At 40.2% G+C, this 18,238-nt stretch overlaps 2 protein-coding genes across 2 annotated transcripts in view; one reads left to right on the forward strand and one right to left on the reverse strand.

Moving 5' to 3' along the window:
- The window catches only part of LOC134211031 (uncharacterized), a 93,703-nt gene that overhangs the window by 55,963 nt on the left and 19,502 nt on the right, over window positions 1-18,238 (reverse strand). The window lies entirely within an intron of this gene.
- On the forward strand, window positions 4,830-6,452 carry LOC134215299 (uncharacterized). Its single transcript, XM_062694518.1, has 4 exons — window positions 4,830-5,065; window positions 5,127-5,179; window positions 5,480-5,676; window positions 5,732-6,452. Exons 1-4 carry the CDS (start codon window positions 4,995-4,997, stop codon window positions 5,771-5,773), a joined length of 363 nt encoding a protein of 120 aa, XP_062550502.1. The 5' UTR covers window positions 4,830-4,994; the 3' UTR covers window positions 5,774-6,452.

Raw genomic sequence — 18,238 nt, forward strand, 5'->3', positions numbered from 1 at the left:
TTGTATAATTAGTCGTGAAACTGCAGGGGATATGTGAAGCCTTACACCTTAAACAAACACCACTAGCTTTACCATTGCCTTTAATCGCAACTATGTACTTCATTTTGATAGAGTTAAAGGTTAGGCCTTTTCTTGTCGTTTCCCTCTTTAAACCTAGTACGCTGCTGATACGAAATGGGTTTACGGAAAATTTGGTCAAATTACCAAAGTAAATTTGACAGCTGATTCAGTAAGGGAGAAATGTCACTTTTCCATACGGAATATTTTTCCGTAAAGAAAAGTGACAACTCCATTTACTTTACCCAGCAGGCGTTATTAGCGCTACGAAATTTTTGAAAGGAAATTGGAGAAGAAGCAGCCGGGACAAGCGAACGTGGATGTACTCCCTGGTCAGAGAGGGGTGAAAACTCAACAACTGGCGATATTAGCCTTCTCTACGATGTCTTAAAGACGCGACAGATTAGTTACTCACCGACCCAACTGACTTTTCAAAAGTTTCGCTCCCGACCAACCATCAACATCTTGGCATGAGACGCCAAGGGTGCGACGCATTACAAGCGTCAGCTCTGAAGCGCCATTATTACTGGAGATTGACACAGACATCCGAAGCAAGAAATCAAACAAGGCTCTCGGAGTCGATCGTACATCAGCAGAGATGTTCAAACCTTACTCCAGGCTATGCTGCATTAACCATTTTGCAATATTTGGGACGACGCAACTTTTTCAGTCGACTGGATGAAGGAAGTCTTAGTCCATGGTCCTGAAAAAAGGAGTCGTCAACTGGCGAGGTATCATGTTAAGTACTATGCATTGATCTCAATGTTCTGTGCAAAGTTATCCTAATTCGGATACAGGAGAAGATCGACCCGACTCTCCGACGGCAGCAGAAAGAATTTCGCCATGGAAGATTATTGTAAAGCTCCGTGTTATCCTGGAGTAGGTCACCGAATTCTAAGACGTGGTCAAAATGACGCATTCATAAGCTAAAACAAAGTTCCTCCAGAAATTCCTGCGGAAGTTCTTCCAGGAATTCTTGCAATAGATCCACTAGGAATTCCTGCGGAAGTTCATCCAGAAATTACTGCGGAAGTTCCTACAAGAATTCCTTCGGAAGCTCCTTTTTTCTTCCGGAGGAACTTCCGCAGGAATTACTGGAGGAACTTCCGCAGGAATTCCTAGAAGAGCTTTTGCAGGAATTCCTGGAAGAACTTCCGCAGGAATTCCTGGAGGAACTTTGTTTTAGCTTATGAATGCGTCATTTTGACTACGTCGCGGACGCGATGATGACGCACGCCGTAGAGCAGCTTTCGGACAGGTCATTCAGCTTACTCTGCATATTAGAGGTCCGTTCCCGGAATAAATTCCGGAGGAATTCCCAGAGGAACTTCCACAGGAATTCATGGAGCAACTTCTGGAGGAATTCATGGAGGAGCTTTCGGAGGAATTCTTGGAGGAGCTTCCGGAGGAATTACTGGAAGAGCTTCCAGAGGAATTCCTGGAGGAACTTCCGGAGGAATTCCCGGAGCCACTTCCTAATTCATGGAGAAATTCCTGGAGGAGCTTCCGTTAGAATCCCTGTAAAAAAAATTTCTTCTAAAAATTTTGTCTCTGGGGGTTTTATGTCCAAAACTACCCCCGTGGCTACGTCATTGCCTTTGCCTAACATTTTTAAGACTTCTTCTCTTGAAAGGAGGCTTCCGAGCCTCTTGAAAGAAGACTCCCGAGCCTCTTGAAAGAAGGCTCCCGAGCCTCTTGAAAGAAGGCTCCCGAGCCTCTTGAAAGAAGACTCCCGAGCCTCTTGAAAGAGGGCTTTCAAACCTCTTGAAAGAAGGCTCCCGAGCCTCTTGAAAGGAGGCTTCCGAGCCTCTTGAAAGAAGGATTCCGAGCCTCTTGAAAGGAGGCTTCCGAGCCTCTTGAAAGAAGGATTCCGAGCCTCTTGAAAGGAGGCTTCCGAGCCTCTTGAAAGAAGGATTCCGAGCCTCTTGAAAGAAGGCTTCCGAGCCTCTTGAAAGCAGGATTAGAACCTTTTGAAAAGAGGCTTCTGAGACTCTTGGAAGGAGGCTTCTGAGAGTCTTGAATGAAGGCTGCCGAGGCTCTTGAAAGGAGGCTTCTGAGCCTTCTGGAAGGAGGCTTCTGAAGCCTTTTGACAGGAGGCTTCCGAGCCTTTTGAGTGGAAGCTGAGCCTCGTGAAAGGATGCTTCCGAGCCTCTTGAAAGAATGCTTCCGAGCCTCTTGAAAGGAGGGATTCTGAGCCTCTTGAAAAGAGGCTTCTTAGCCTTTTGAATGGAGGCTTCCGAGCCTCTTGAAAGGAGGCTTCCGAGCCTCTTGAAAGAAGGCTTCCGAGCCTCTTGAAAGGAGGCTTCCGAGCCTCTTGAAAGGAGGCTTCCGAGCCTCTTGAAAAGAGGCTTCCGAGCCTCTTGAAAGGATGCATTCGAGCCTCTTGAAAGGAGGCTTCCGGGCCTCTCGAAAGAATGTTTCCAAGCCTCTCCAAAGGAGACATCCGAGATTTTTGATATTTGTTTTTTCGACAATTTGTCCTTTTGATCTTTTGTTCCACAGTCCTTATACACTGTGCTAATTGTGAACGACAGGATTCAATTGGCTTTAATTAACTGATTGCTATGCATGTTATGTACAAGACAAAGTTTTGAAATAAAAAATACACAATTGTCAAAACTTTTTCAATTAGATTGAATAATATTTGTAATACATCCGTTCTCAACATACACGCAAGTTCTATCAGAAGCTCAACGCATCCCGCAAAGGCTTCGTGCCGCGAGCCGAAATGTGCCGGGATAAGGATGGGAGCGTCTTGACGGACGAACGTATGGTGATCGAAAGGTGGAAGCAGCACTACGAGGAACATCTGAATGGCGCTGAGAGTACAGGCAGTGAAAGTCAAGGCAGCGGAGGAGATGGCTACGTCAGTTCAGCGGACGATGGAAGCCAACCAGCCCCCACCTTGAGGGAAGTTAAGGATGCCATTCAACAGCTAAAGACCAATAAAGCAGCTGGTAAGGATGGTATCGGAGCTGAGCTCATCAAGATGGCCCCGGAAAAGCTGGCCACTTGCCTGCACAAACTGATAGTCAGAATCTGGGAAACCGAACAGCTACCGGAGGAGTAGAAGGAAGGGGTTATAGGCCCCATCAACAAGAAAGGTGACAAGCTGGAGTGTGAGTGATATTCATCTTCCGTCGTCTGTCACCATTAGTGAATGAGTTCGTGGGAAGTTATCAAGCCGGCTTCGTTGACGGCCGTTCGACAACGGACCAGATCTTTACTGTACGGCAAATCCTTCAAAAATGCCGTGAATACCAGGTCCCAACGCACCATTTGTTCGTTGATTTCAAGGCGGCATACGACAGTATAGACCGCGTAGAGCTATGGAAAATTATGGACGAGAACAGCTTCCCTGGGATGCTTACCAGACTGATCAAAGCAACGGTGGATGGTGTGCAAAACTGTGTGAAGATTTCGGGCGAACACTCCAGTTCGTTCGAATCGCGCCGGGGACTAAGACAAGGTGATGGACTTTCGTGCCTGTTGTTCAACATTGCGCTAGAAGGTGTCATGCGGAGAGCCGGGTGTAACAGCCGGGGTACGATTTTCAACAGATCCAGTCAATTTATTTGCTTCGCGGATGACATGGACATTGTCGGCCGAACATTTGCAAAGGTGGCAGAACTGTACACCCGCCTTAAACGTGAAGCAACAAAAGTTGGACTGGTGGTGAATGCGTCAAAGACAAAGTACATGCTTGTGGGCGGAACCGAGCGCGACAGGGCCCGCCTGGGAAGCAGTGTTACAAAAGACGGGGATACCTTCGAGGTGGTCGAGGAATTTGTCTACCTCAGATCCTTGCTAGCGGCTGACAACAACGTTAGTCGTGAAATACGAAGGCGCATCATTTGTGGAAGTCGGGCCTACTACGGGCTCCAGAAGAAACTGCGGTCGAAAAAGATTCGCCACCGCACCAAATGTGTCATGTATAAGACGCTAATAAGACCGGTTGTCCTCTACGGACATGAAACATGGACAATGCGCGAGGAGGACTTGCAAGCACTCGGAATATTCGAGAGACGGGTGCTTAGGACCATCTTTGGCGGTGTGCAAGAAGACGGTGTGTGGCGGCGAAGAATGAACCATGAGCTCGCCCAACTCTACGGCGAACCCAGTATCCAGAAGGTAGCTAAAGCCGGAAGGGTATGATGGGCAGGACATGTTGCAAGAATGCCGGACAGCAACCCTGCAAAGATGGTGTTCGCTTCCGATCCGGCAGGTACGAGACGGCGTGGAGCGCAGCGAGCGAGATGGGCAGACCAGGTGCAAAACGACTTGGCGAGCGTGGGGCGAATCCGAGGATGGAGAGATGCGGCCTCGAACCGTGTATTGTGGCGTCAAATTGTTGATTCAGTGTTATCTGTTTAGATGTAAACTAAATAAATGAAATGAAACATCCGCCATTACGCATTTTTGCCCGAGGTACCTCTTGAGGCCAGTGGAGGTACCCCAGGTTGAGAACCACTGTTTTAGAAAAAACAATTTTTTGATAACTTTCATGAAAAAATAATTCTTTACAATGATGTTCTTGAATAACTAATTATATAAATTGTTCATCAAGTTCATCTTGAATCGTATAAATTACTGCATTTTACATTGAGAAACATCAGAAACAAAAAGTGGGGATCATGTGTGACCAGTTTCCCCTTCAAATAGCGCTGAGAAGCACTGTGGAAATTAAAATAGCTTCGTGTAGTAATAAAAACTTCCTTCGGCAAAGAGAAAATAGAACCGCACAGCACGAAAGCACAATGCACAATATTTGCACAGTATTTATAAACATCGTAAAGCCTTTATCAGCAGCCTATAGGAGATAAATATATCTAGGCCCTCAAGTTTGACGCACTTTCTTTCAATGGGTTTGTATAGGAAGCCGCTCTAAAGTTCTTATCGCTACGTTTTGTTCATTTTGCTCATATTTTGCTGACATCATGTCTACGGTTCCGACGGTTTCGTATTGTAATCCAGTGGCATCCACAGATCGAAAGCTAACTATGAAAAAGTTTGTCCTTTTTCATTCATTTAACAGTAAGTGTATTACTTAATTCTAATTGTAATTGTAGATCGTCATTTATTTTCGGCTTGGCATCTCCGATTAACCGCCAGAAGCAGCTGCTATCACAGAGAACAGACGTTGAAGCTGCACTCGCTATGTTGTGATAGTTTTCACTGTTCATTTTGAAATAACTTTGGAATGTCGCCGTTATCCCGTGCAAAATCAGCGCTAGCATCAGCAAGAAATGCCGCTGTGCGCTAGTGTCGTTTTGCATATAAGAGTACACCAGCGCCATCGTGATGTGAAACAGAGTTTGTGAGTTGCAATGTCGACGTCGATGGCGTTGAGGTTCGGTTTGATTTTTTACACATGTTTTGCTCGAAATTTTGTTCGAGCCTCAATGTCTGTTCTCTGTGCTGTTATTCTCGGAATATCGTTCAGATGTGGTGTTCCGTGTAGGAAATGCAGAAGAGTTGATACATGCCCACAAGTTGATCCTGACCGTTGCCAGCGAGGTGTTCTACGCTCAGTTCAACGGAAGCTTCGCCGAGTCAAATCAGGATAGTTGTGAAATTCCTGTTAAAATCGAAGACATCGAACCGGCAGCATTTCGGGAGGTATTGCGTTACATCTATTGCGAAGAGATCTCCCTTACCGCCGCTAATATTTTAGACATTTCTTACGCATCGCAAAAGTATATGCTCACCGGGCTGAGTGATGTTTGTGAGGAATTCATTAACACGTCCGTTAATGAAAGTAATGTTCTGGAAGTGATTGATGCTAATCAGCAATATGGTTTCAGTAGTGTGAACGATAGTTGTCTAAAAATAATTCAGGATAATCCTATCCAATGTTTTGAATCACAGAATTTCCTCAAAATAAGCGAAAAGACTTTGAATTTAATTGCTGGTTTACAAGAAATTAATTGTGATAAGGATCAACTTTGTGAAGCGATTGATAAATGGCGTAAGGCAAACAAGTCAAATGCATTATTCGAACCGAAGATAAAGGACATGAAGTGTCGAAAGCTTTATTCATACTCTAGGTTCCAATATCAAAATACTGTCGATACACGTTTGCACCTCAATGTGCAGAAACCATTTCATTTGTATGGATTAGGTGTTTTTGTTGGTATCGAAAATTCAGTCCCTGTTACGGAGAACGAATGGGTTACTATTAAGGTTGCCGTTGAGCCATATAATGTAATCGCTACTAAGAAAGTTGCTCTGAGAAAAGATCTGTTTGTACAAGATATTGTATTCAAAAAGTTGAAGATATTGTCAAGCTGCGCTATCAAGGTATCCATTTCTTGCAGTAAAAATGTGCGGTTTTTCTGTTTGGAATATTTCCATTCGATAGATACTCTAGGAGTTGTGAAACTTTCTGTAACCAGCCAAGAAAACGTAAGTGCATATAATCAATATAACAATTTTGAACAATTGAAAAAGGAAAATTGTGTAGCATACCTTCTGTACAATGTCGACATATGATTGTGTTAGTTTTTAAATGCTATGTGAAGATTAAATGGATGACAAATACATTTGTTGACTTTGTTCATACTTTATCTGAAATTTCATTCAAAATCAATAACAATCGAAAGCAATGAATTAGTAAGGACATTCATCAGTGTTTTGTACAATTTCGTTTCAGGGGTTTCGAAACGAAATTCTGCGGGATATCTTTGAATTTGATTATGAAGTATTCGTTTCGTGAAATTCCAAAAATTTCGTAAAAGCTAGCTTTCTAACCAATATCAAATATTGTAAGTAAGTAATATCAAATTTCATATAATAGAAAAATAAAATACAATACAATCATAGGGGATACATTCAAGATTATAAGATAAATATATTTTTTCATTTACTTCCACTACACAATACCATTTTGTATCAACACGTCGTTTTAAGCTTTCTACCCGAAAACTTATTCAGTAAGTAATAACTGTTGTTAGAAGTGTTCAAGTAGAAAACGAGGTTCCACTAAGGTGCTCAGGCTCACAGGAATAATTGTTTATTGAATAATTTTACTGTAATTGAACGGAGATCATAATGTTTCTCTCGTTACACTTCTTAACACTCATGTGACTGATTCTCGAATTTTTGGGCATTGGTCATGGTTTCTGGAGGCATAAATGGTTTTTTCTTCGTTCTAAATGTCAATCGATTAGTCGTCGCCCTTCAGATCGATTTCAGTTCGAGCTTGATGGTTTTGTTCGGAATTCATGGAAACGCATTATTTTATCATTTGTTCAACTTTCCCAGCAAAATGTTCTATACATAAACACAGAAGAGCCCAAAACGATTCAATTGGTGAGTAAATCTTGCAAATCGGTCAGCCCGTTCGCCTCAAAGGAAATGCAAACTCATTTTTATATATAGAAGAAAAGAAGATAGATATCCAAGCCTTTTATATGATGCTTCGTTCGCTTTTAGACCTTTCTTATATGATTGTTCTCAATATCCTACCACATGCGTGAGAAAGGCATCATCACTGCTAGGTGGATTGAACTGAGTTTTTAGTGCCTCCCGGCTATTAGAATAAATAAATAATTTCTTTTATTTATTTTTTTTATTCCCCCCTTTATTTGATAGGCACTCTGGGTAATAAAAAAACAATCCTCGGATTTGATAAAGATTTTTTTGAAAATCCCTAAAATTATCCGAATTTTATTTTGTTGCCCCCTCAAAATATTTTTTTTTTGGCAAACAAAATCCGAGGGGGGAGGGGAGACAAAATAGATTTTAAGTATTTGTATTGGCCTTATTTGCTATGATAAATTTTTAATTATTATTAATACATGTCAATTGCCTCTGGTAGTTAGGATTTTTACTCTGGTTGAATTGAACCATGTAGGAATTACAATCTTTTAAACTCAAACAAAGCTTAACCTAATTTTACTAATCCAATTTAAAATTGGAAATTATTTTATTAGACATTTGTTGCAATGTCTCAATATTAGAAATTCTAAGAAGTTCATTGGAGTTCCACGGAGGCAGCTTCAGAATCATTTTCAAAATTTTATTTTGAATCCTCTGAAGTGCCTTATTTCTGGTATTCCAGCAACTAGTCCATATTGGTATAGCATACAACATGGCTGGTCTAAAAATTTGTTTGTAAATCAAACATTTGTTCTTAAGATAAAGCTTTTGATTTTCTGATTATAAGTGGCTACTTAATATATTTGTTACATTTGTCTTGAATGCCTTTAACCTTCTGTCTGTGCTCAAAAAAACTTACGTTGTCTGTGCTCTGGGGTCAAATTGACCCCAAATTGAAATTGCTATAACTTTTTCAATGTTCGGCCAATTTTGGATTTTTGGGGCTGTTTCGAAAGATAATTTAATCATCTTTCAGATCGTTACCAAAGATTGACTATAGGTGGGCGGGTACATCGCGGGGAGGGGTTTTAGTGAACAAGGATACAAAAACAGTGATTTTCATGATTATTTTACTTATATCCGAAAATCCTACCCATTTTGAACTGCAACTTTTTTAAAAAGTCTGTGCAGGAAGGCATGTGCTTTGGCATGAGGCGTTGATAAGTTTAGAACTCGGTCGCCAGGTGGTGGTATATTTGAATTCATTATTTTAGACTACTCAAGATATTCCGATGTATAGAATTCTCCTCAGTGTAAATATTCTTATCGCACAAATTTAAAATGGGAAGAAGTGCTCATTATATTGAGCACCGCTTTGTAGTGATAGACATCCTGAACAATGTTGCCGAATACAACTTGGGTGTAAGTATGAGGGATCTCAAGCTAAAGCAATATTTCATATATGCAAAAATATTGCAAGTACGCTAGCGCCGCCTATTTGTAAATTCCCTTAGTATTTATTCCGTCGCATGACAGTCTATTCCCATCAGACGAACTTTGTTACAGACGTCATCTTTACAAATGTCAAAATTGTGCGATTAGAATATTTACAATGAGGAAAATTCTATATATCGGAGTTACTTGAGTAGTCTAAAATAATGAATTCAAATATACCGCCACCTAGCGATCAAGCGCTAAACTAAACAATGCGTTATGTCAAAGCACACGCTTTGCTGCATAACCTTTTTGCAAAGATGCAGTTCAGAATGGGTAGGATTTTCAGATATAAGTAAATAAGCATATAGAATCACTGCTTTTGTACCTTTTTTACAAAAATCCCTCCCCGCGACGTACCCGTCCACCTATAGTCAATCTTTGGTAACGACCTTTTTAATTATCTTTCGAAACAGCCCCAAAAATCCGAAATTGGCCAAACATTAAAAAGTTATAGCATTTCAATTTAAATAATTTGACCCCAGAGCACAGACAACGTAAATTTTTGAAAAAGGACACTGTAGCGCATATTTTCAAGATTTTTCAAGCGAATTTGCACCTAGGAGACAGATCTCGGCGAGTTTTACCAAACTACCAAAAATTAGGAGAATCGGTTGAAAACTAAAAAAATGGCAGCCACTCAAAGTGGCTTGGGGTCATATTGACCCCAGAGCACAGACAAAAGGTTAATGTGACTTTTAAAAGTTAATTTTTGATCAAGCAGAAATCCTAAATATTTAGCTTTGCTAGACCAATTAATTGGAACCCCATTCTAGTGAAAATATGTCTACTAGAAGGTTTCAAATAAGAAGCTTTTGGCTTATGCAGGAAAATTATAAGCAGAGTTTTGGAAGCATTCGGGGAAATTTTCCATTTTTTCAAGTAAGTGGAGAAAATATCCATACTTTTTTCAACCTACAAATGACACGAAGGCTTCGCCCTTTAGCTGAGTGGCCTGTGTCAGATTTTTGACACTCTGGTGGTAAATCAGGTAAGTCAGAAGTAAAAATGTTACACAATATGGGCCCCAGTATACTGCCTTGGGGATTTATCATTCTGATAGTTTATCTGCAGTAAGCGATCTGATAAATAACTTTGGATCAGTTAACATGCCAAACACTGATATCATTCAGATTTGTTGAGTCAAATTAATTTCGTAACTCTTAATAACTGATGAGTAGTTGAATGCCCATGGCGAAAACCATAAATAGAATTGACATTAATATAAACCTTCATTCTATTTAAAACAATATTTTCAAACAGTTTTCTTATTGAAGAAAGCAAACTGATTGGGCGATAACTAGAAGCCTCAGCTGGATTTTTGTCCGGCTTCAAAATTGGAACAACTTTGGCGTTTTTCCATTTATCTGTGAAGTATGCCAATTAAAAACATTTGTTAAATAAATCAACCAAAGGGAATAAAGAGCTCTCAGAAAGCTTTTTTTGATAAGTATGTAGAAAATACCATCATCACCCGGGGCTTTAATATTTTTAAATTTTCTAGTGATGGATCTCACTAAATCCTTATTAGTTCCCAACGAAGGGTCAAAAATATTCTCTTGTTGAGAATGTCTTCGAACCACCGCGTGACTTGATTCTCAATAGGACTAGTGAGACCTAGACTAAAATTATGGGCACTGCTATCAAACTGCTGAGCAAGCTTTTGAGCCTTTTCGCCATTTGTTAATAAAATTTTATTTCCCTCTTTAAGCGATGGAATTAGCTTTTGAGTTTTTTTTTTAAAGAATTTTCGTTGATTTCCAAAAGGGTTTCATACTGGGATCCAACTTTGAGACATTATTTTCAAAGTTGATAGGGTAAATCACTACTTGGGCCTATGGACCCGATTCCCGGCTCACTGCACAGAAAACTAAGGATTTACACTTTTTGGAAGCCGTAGGTTTATGGTTGATAATTTTAAAAAAGTCTCCCATTTATTTCGCACAATTCTCAATATTTTTCAACCATTTATTTCACTCCTAATTGGTCCAATTATGGAAAATAAAAATGTGCATTCCGAACAATCACTTTCCGTTGCTACACCACTGAGCCGGAGTGAATCTTTCCACTTTTACAAAACGGTATTTTAATATAAACACCTACCTGAAAATCGTCACAGTTCTCGATACAACCATTGCTTGAAGCTGTTAATCATCACACAATAATTCTAAACTCACGCACTTTAACCTTTTCTATTTGTTTGTTTCACTAGAACTAATATGAACATATTAGAATACATTTAAAAATGTATCCTCAAACCGAACAAAAATTCACCTCGGCCTAAGAACTGCTAGCCGCACCGTGCTGCCAGAAGGCCAGGAGTCTTTTTTAGTATGAAAAAAATCCTTCAACGTTCATAGGGAAATTAGTTGGCCTATCATGTTATTTGTAATTCTCTCGATTTCAAAAAGTGACAAAAATATAGTTTTTAGGCGTTTGGAAGTAATTTGGATGAGTGAATATATCTTTTCAACCACATAAAAATTATTATAAATAATACCATCTGGCATCATGTCGGCGTTGAACGTGTTTATTTTTGTTGTCGCATTTTCTACCGTCCCGAGAGAGAATGAGAGTAAGGTGTTGAGAGATTGAGCAAAATTTTGCTTAGGACGGGAACGGTTTGGAAATGGGCCGGAAATGAAATGGCTATGACTGAAATTAGTGCTGGACCTCGTTAATTTAAATCAAATAAAAGCTTTTTCAAACGATGTTTACCAAGAAAAGCTATTTTTAAGCAAAATTTAACCCCATTGCAGTATTGCACGGCACACGAAATTTAGGAAAAGTTGCTTCCTGTCATAAATATCAATTAAATAATGCAGTCGCATGCATGTTAGGCCGGGAATGGGGTAAGAAACCCTATGTCACAGAATAGCGAAACGTTTTTGAATTTCATTTTGCAAATCTCGCCTTTAGGAATTGCAATGCCGCTGGCTTTGGCAATTGAATTTGTCAAAAATACGAGAGCACTATCAATATCACTTTTGGTATCGAGAGGAATAGCAACAACATTATAAAAATCCCCATCAGCTCTATGATAATTAAAAGTAAGCTGATTGGATTGTTAATGGCTTCTTGTGAGATTCCAAACGTCACAGGAAGGTGATCAGAGTCCAAGTCAGCATGTGTTACCAATTGGCCACACAGCTGACTTGAATCCGTAAAAACTAAATCAGTTGGCGAAGGATTTAGACTGGAAGAAAAACAAGTTAATTCATTGGGATATTGAATACCTAGTATCATATCCCGCAGAACAATCTTCAAATATTTGTTTTCCTTGGGAATGGATTTGAGCATTGTTCCATAAACGGTGTTTGGCATTGAAGTCACCAATTTGGAAAAAAAAATGATTTGTTGCGAGTTAGAATATGAAAATCAGCTCTCAAAAAATTCCTTCGCTGCCCATTGCACTGGAAAGGCAATTAGGGAACAATACAAAAGAATTGTTCAAAATTTGTTTCAGCAGAAGCTCCTAAGGTTTCAAAAACTTTGGTTTCAAATGAAGAATATATTTTTTTGCTTGATACGTCTATTAATGACCACAGGCGCTGTCAAGACAATCATTTATGAAAATAAAAAAATCTCAATCTCTTTTTATGAAGAGTCCAGGTTTTAAATAAGTTTCAGTTATAATAGCAATGTGCATATTATGAACTGTTAGGAAGTTGAATAATTCATCTTCCTATCCCTTTAAAGAGCGGGCATTCCACCTTAAGATTTTCAAAAAAAAAATATTTGGATCCGTTAAAACGAAGTACGATAACAATTTATTGAGTAAATTTGATACCAACCTGAACAGCTTCAGTTATGGTATTTGCTTTGAACTTTGCATCCATCGTGTGATGCAATAGTTCAGTTAGAAAGTCAAAATCGGAAGCAGACATGCTACCTGATTCGTCAGTACGACCGTTGAAGAATGGGTATGAAAATCATTCATCATCGGTAAATTTTCAGAAACGAAATTTTGCCTGCCTGCAGCGATGTTTGCATAGGTTAAATTTTGAATTCGACAAATTTTTCGTTACCAGGTGAGAGGTAGGGGCAAAATTCTCTACTGGCAAATGATTGCGGATTTTGAACGTTTGTAATAAATAAAATTCTTGATTAAATTCTTGTGATTTCTTTTTCATCTTAATTTCTTGGACTGGTGAAAATCCAAGTAATTGAGAAATTTCAATTTTAATCTCCTCCAGGTATTATTTATCACTGGGGAGACTTTTCAAGGTGACTTTGAATAATCGCTCAGTTTTGTCGTTTATAATTCAAAATCCATCATAATGCATTTCTGTCATACATACCCTCTGAGACCAGCCAAGCAAATTATAGTTGTGGGTGACTTCAACCAAGCTACCGTTTCGTGGAAAACATCTCCTAACGGATTCCCGTTCCCGGATACCGACAATTCCGTTCTTCACTCTGGAGCGCCCTAGCAGCACACATATTCCACATAGGTTACTGCAACTCATATATGACCGGATTCAGTCACAATCATGTTGCTGCAACTATTTTTGTCTGACTTGTGCTGCTCGGGCGGCGTAGCTTCTAGACTGCTACAGCTCAGCAACGCTATCTCATTTTAATTCTATCGTCAATGAAAATAATCGCTACCTGGATTTGTGTTTTGCAACCAAGTCTACAATCGTAGATCTAGCTCCATCCCTTCTGGTGAAACGGGTGGCGCATCATCCAGCGCTTGTTGTTTCAATTGACTGCAGTATTCCAAACTAAACGGATGTCTCACCTGTTTGCTTCTGCTATAATTTTCGTGAAGCTGATCATCGTCGTATCAGTCAGTTTCTATCTTCTCTCGACTGGGAAGCTCTCGGGGAAGCTATCCAGGACCTCGGAAACATAGAAAATGCTGCACAAGCGTTCTCCAACGTTTTAGCATACGTTATCGATCGATACGTTCCCAAACGATCGAGCGATACAAAGAACGGCCCCCTTGGCAAACACTTGCACTGAGAAGAATGAAATCTCTGAAGCGAGCGGCTCTACGCAAATTCACTAAGCATCGAACTGTTTCGCTGAGAAACTACTATGTTAAGCTCAATCACGACTACAAGCGAGTCAGTTAGGATTGCTATTCTCGATATCAGCAAAATATTCAACGGGACCTAAAATCACATCCGAAAAGTTTCTGGAAGTATGTCAAAGATCAGCGTAAAGAATCTGGATTGCCGTCGTCCATGGTATTTGATGGATCTACTGCAAATAACACCCAGGAAATCTGTTCGTTTTTCTCGGACAAGTTTGCTAAGGTATTTTCTAACGAGGAGCTTAGTGATTACGAAATTGAGCTCGCAATAAGTAACGTTCCACTTATGGGTCAAGCAATCGGTGCTATTGATTTCGATGAAACGATGATATCGGGAGCAGCTTCTCGGCTGAAATCGTCTCTCAATCCGAGACCTGATGGATTTCCTTCAATTCTATTGAAAAGACACGTCGATGATCTGATGGTTCCTCTTCTCCGTATCTTTCGTGCGTCCATTTCCCACGAGGTGTTGCCTTCCTGCTGGAATACTTCTCATATGTTCCCAGTGCACAAAAAAGGTGGTAAACGTGATGTCAACAACTATCGTGAAATTACATCCCTGTGTGCCGTCTCCAAGCTGTTTGAGTTGGTGGTTATGGAACCCCTACAGGCTCACTGCAAGCAATCTCTATGTGACGACCAACATGGATTTTTTCAAGGACGTTCCACTACATCTAATTCGCTGTGCTCAACTTCATACATCACGGAGAGTACGATAAAACGCACACAAACTGACCTCGTTTACACCGATTTGTCTGCCGCCTTCGATAAGGTGAATCACAAAATTGCAATAGAAAAACTGGAAAGGTTTGGAGTCAACGGTGGTTTGCTGCAATGGTTCCGCTCCTACCTTTCAGGGCGAGAGCTTAAGGTTGCCATAGGAGATACTTTTGGACCTTCTTTCACCTCTACATCTGGAATCCCACAAGGAAGTCATTTGGGACCAGTCATATTTTTTGCTCTACTTCAACGATGTACATTTTGTGTTGAGAACTCCACGATTGTCCTTTGCAGACGATCTAAAAATATATCTGGAAATTCGCTCTATCGCCTACAGCAGCAGCTTCAAACTTTCGACGATTGGTGCTACATCAACCGGATGGATGTTGCTGTATACTGTTCTCTGTGTCGGTCTACCCTGGAATATTGTTCGGAAGTTTGGAGTCCCAACTATAACAACGGAGTTGAGAGAATCGAATCCGTACAGCGCCGTTTCCTGCGCTTTACACTTCGTCAGCTACCGTGGATGAAGCCGTTTGAACTGCCTAGTTACGAAAGCCGCTGTCGTTTAATTCGATTGGAACCTCTACACGTAAGAAGGGACACCGCTAGGGCAATGTTCGTTGCAGATTTATTGCAAAGTCGTGTGGATTGCACAGCCGCTTTGGGTCAAGTGAACATTAACGCGGTTCCACGAGCGTTGCGCAGCAATCTTCTGCTGCGCTTACCATTCCGGAGTACGAAATATAGTATGCATGGTGCTATAACAGAATTGTAAAGGATTCTCAGCTTTGTTTGAATTCAAAATTACTTGACAAAATCTACGACAACGATTTTACAATTTTTCTTCTGAGCACGGAAGATAACTATGTATTCATATATGATTATTCTCTATGTATTTTATTATTTTTATGACAAGTGACCAGATTAGATTAGGATTAACATTATTTGGGCAGGTGTTACGAAACGCTGCCCTATTGCTTCTTATAAATCTGGGAACGCCAGAATTAGTCCTGAATTTCCTGAAGGGCGTTTGAGCCAATATATTCAAACATTTTGAGAGTAACTTCTAAAATAATCCTAGGGAGTGAGCGTGGGGCCAAATCTTTGGAAAGAATTGTAACAAAATATGAAGCAATCACTGTCCAGGTTGATGAAAACAAGAGTTCTTGTCAGAGTTTCAATAGAAAACCTTGAGGGATAGACTTCAAGAAGAACACTGAGAAGAAATTATGTATTGAATAATCTATAAAAAAGCGTGGGGATCATTTGTTCTAATCCTTGGAGATATCCCTTCAGGATAATTTTTCAAGTGGAACATGAAAATTCATTGAATTTCTGTTTTTTTTCTGTAAAACTTTATAGAAATATTAATCAATAATGTTTTATCTTTCGTATCGTAACTAAAACTATTTTTTTTTTCACTTCATTGGAAGTGAAATTTTCAACCATGCCTACTTTTAGGTTCTGTCCATTGCCTGATGCCAGTTTTTAAGTATTCAGTGTGAGTGACCTCTGGTCAAAGACGATGTTCCTGTCTATATTACAGTAATGTTTTGTCATGCATATTACAGTTTTCCGCATGCACACATTGCATCAGTCATTCCTAATCATTATTTTTTATGAATCACCATTCACCAGCTTAGCCCACTATCTACTTGAAACACATAGTCAGTCACCATCAACACATTCTCCTATACATTCACTCTCATCGCGTCGTGTCGCCAAGTAGATTATTTAGGATCCACATGGTGTGTTCACTGGCGCAGTGCCAACGGCAAGACAGGTAACATTTGCACGCATCGTTGATTTTGACCAAATTTAAACGATGGCACGAAAAGATCCACAGAATGATAGCATACAGTGCCTGTGAATTCTCCCAGTGCCAAGGTTCATAATTGGTCCTACCATCACCGCCACCACCACCACCACCACCACCGCCACTACAACCACTCTACCATCAACGTCCGCGGGACAGGTTGAACACTGCTTGGGCGATCATCGCCGTACGTTATTCCAGAAGGGTGCCGATACCAAACTACCATCAAGGTACGCTCACTAATGACGCATTATCACTGACGCGTGGATCATAAAGCACCGAAGCAGGAACGGCTGAATGCGGTGATTGGGTTGGCTGTTGTCAAATGGGAAAGCGAAATGGTCCCTGCTGGAGCAGCCATCCTTGCGTGCGTTTCGGTCATCTTCATTACTATCTTGGAGGGAGATTGCGTCGTCGTTGGCGGCCGCACCAAACCGAAAAAAAAGTCGATTCTCGTCATTCACGGCATGTTGCTGTCTTCCGTTGGACTTTCTCACATTCTGTCCGCTGAGGGTTCGTTTACAAATCACGCAGCTTTGAGAGTTACGATTTTCACATTTATACGATTTATACAAAGTGTTCCGACATATCTGATTTGATATATGTACCTACTCTTCAATGTAACAAAATACATATTCAAATCTAATTAAATCCAAAGTTTCTTTCCAATGTTAACAGTTTATTTTTTACCCTTCGTTGCCTATCCATATCTAATCCATCCAGCTTTCCACGCTTGGTAATGGCGGCTTTTCGCTGTGTAAAAATCAATCGGTCACTGTACTGTTTGACACTAGCTGGAGGAAAGCTCACAGGCGTTCCTGGGTGAAGGGAAGGGAAAAAAAGCCTTTTCGCCAGTGAGTTTTCCTCCAGCTAGTGTCGAAAAATACAGTGACCGATTGATTTTTACATACCAACAAGCCGCCATTACCGAGCGTGGAAAGCTGGATATGCAATACAGGTATGTTCCGACTTTATCACGTTCCGATTTTTTTACGCTCCGATTTTGTCACGCTCCGATTTCGTCAACAAAATTATTCCGTTTTTATCAACAAGAAAATTTATTTGTTTTAGATTTAGCTTTTAAAATACAATAACTTTGGTTAGTTTTGGCCAATTTTCTTTAAAATTTTCATGTAGACAACACAGTCAGATGAAATAAGCAAAATAAATAAATTATATTTCAAGCACTAGCGGTATTAAGGCCGTAACTAACAAGAGAGGATTCTTTTCACCGACACCACCGCATTGAAGTAAAAGTGACAAGATGCGGGTTTTTTGCACTTTATTCCTTCAGGATGAAGGATTACATTGTTATCAGGCGTTCTGAAAGAACTGAAAAATCGTTGAAATATTTTTTCGGATGTTCTAGGTCGTTCAAACTGTCCTGGAGTACATATCCTCGAATGTATAAGAAAATATGTCTACAAACAAACGGTTCTAAGCTGGAAGATATGTCCAAAAATATCTATGTAATCATAAGACAAGAATTGATCGAGTTTTGAAGAAACGTAAACTATTTCAGGGTCTCCAAAACGTCCTGGAGTTCAGAACATGTGATATACCAGATCAACCAAGCCCTGAACGACGTATTCGTGCATTGTTGAACATCTTAGCAGGTACATTGAGTGGATATGATTTCACTCATTAATTTTACACGCAGCTACAGGCCTTACCATTTCTCCAAAACATCCTTGAGTTCGATACAGTTCAGAACATGTGATCTACCCGATCAACCAAGTCCTGAACGATGCAACCGTGCTAGAGCCATAAACCGTTTCCGTTTATAT

The sequence above is a fragment of the Armigeres subalbatus genome, chromosome 2, assembly GCF_024139115.2.
Source record: "Armigeres subalbatus isolate Guangzhou_Male chromosome 2, GZ_Asu_2, whole genome shotgun sequence".
In the NCBI taxonomy this organism is placed as follows: domain Eukaryota; kingdom Metazoa; phylum Arthropoda; class Insecta; order Diptera; family Culicidae; genus Armigeres; species Armigeres subalbatus.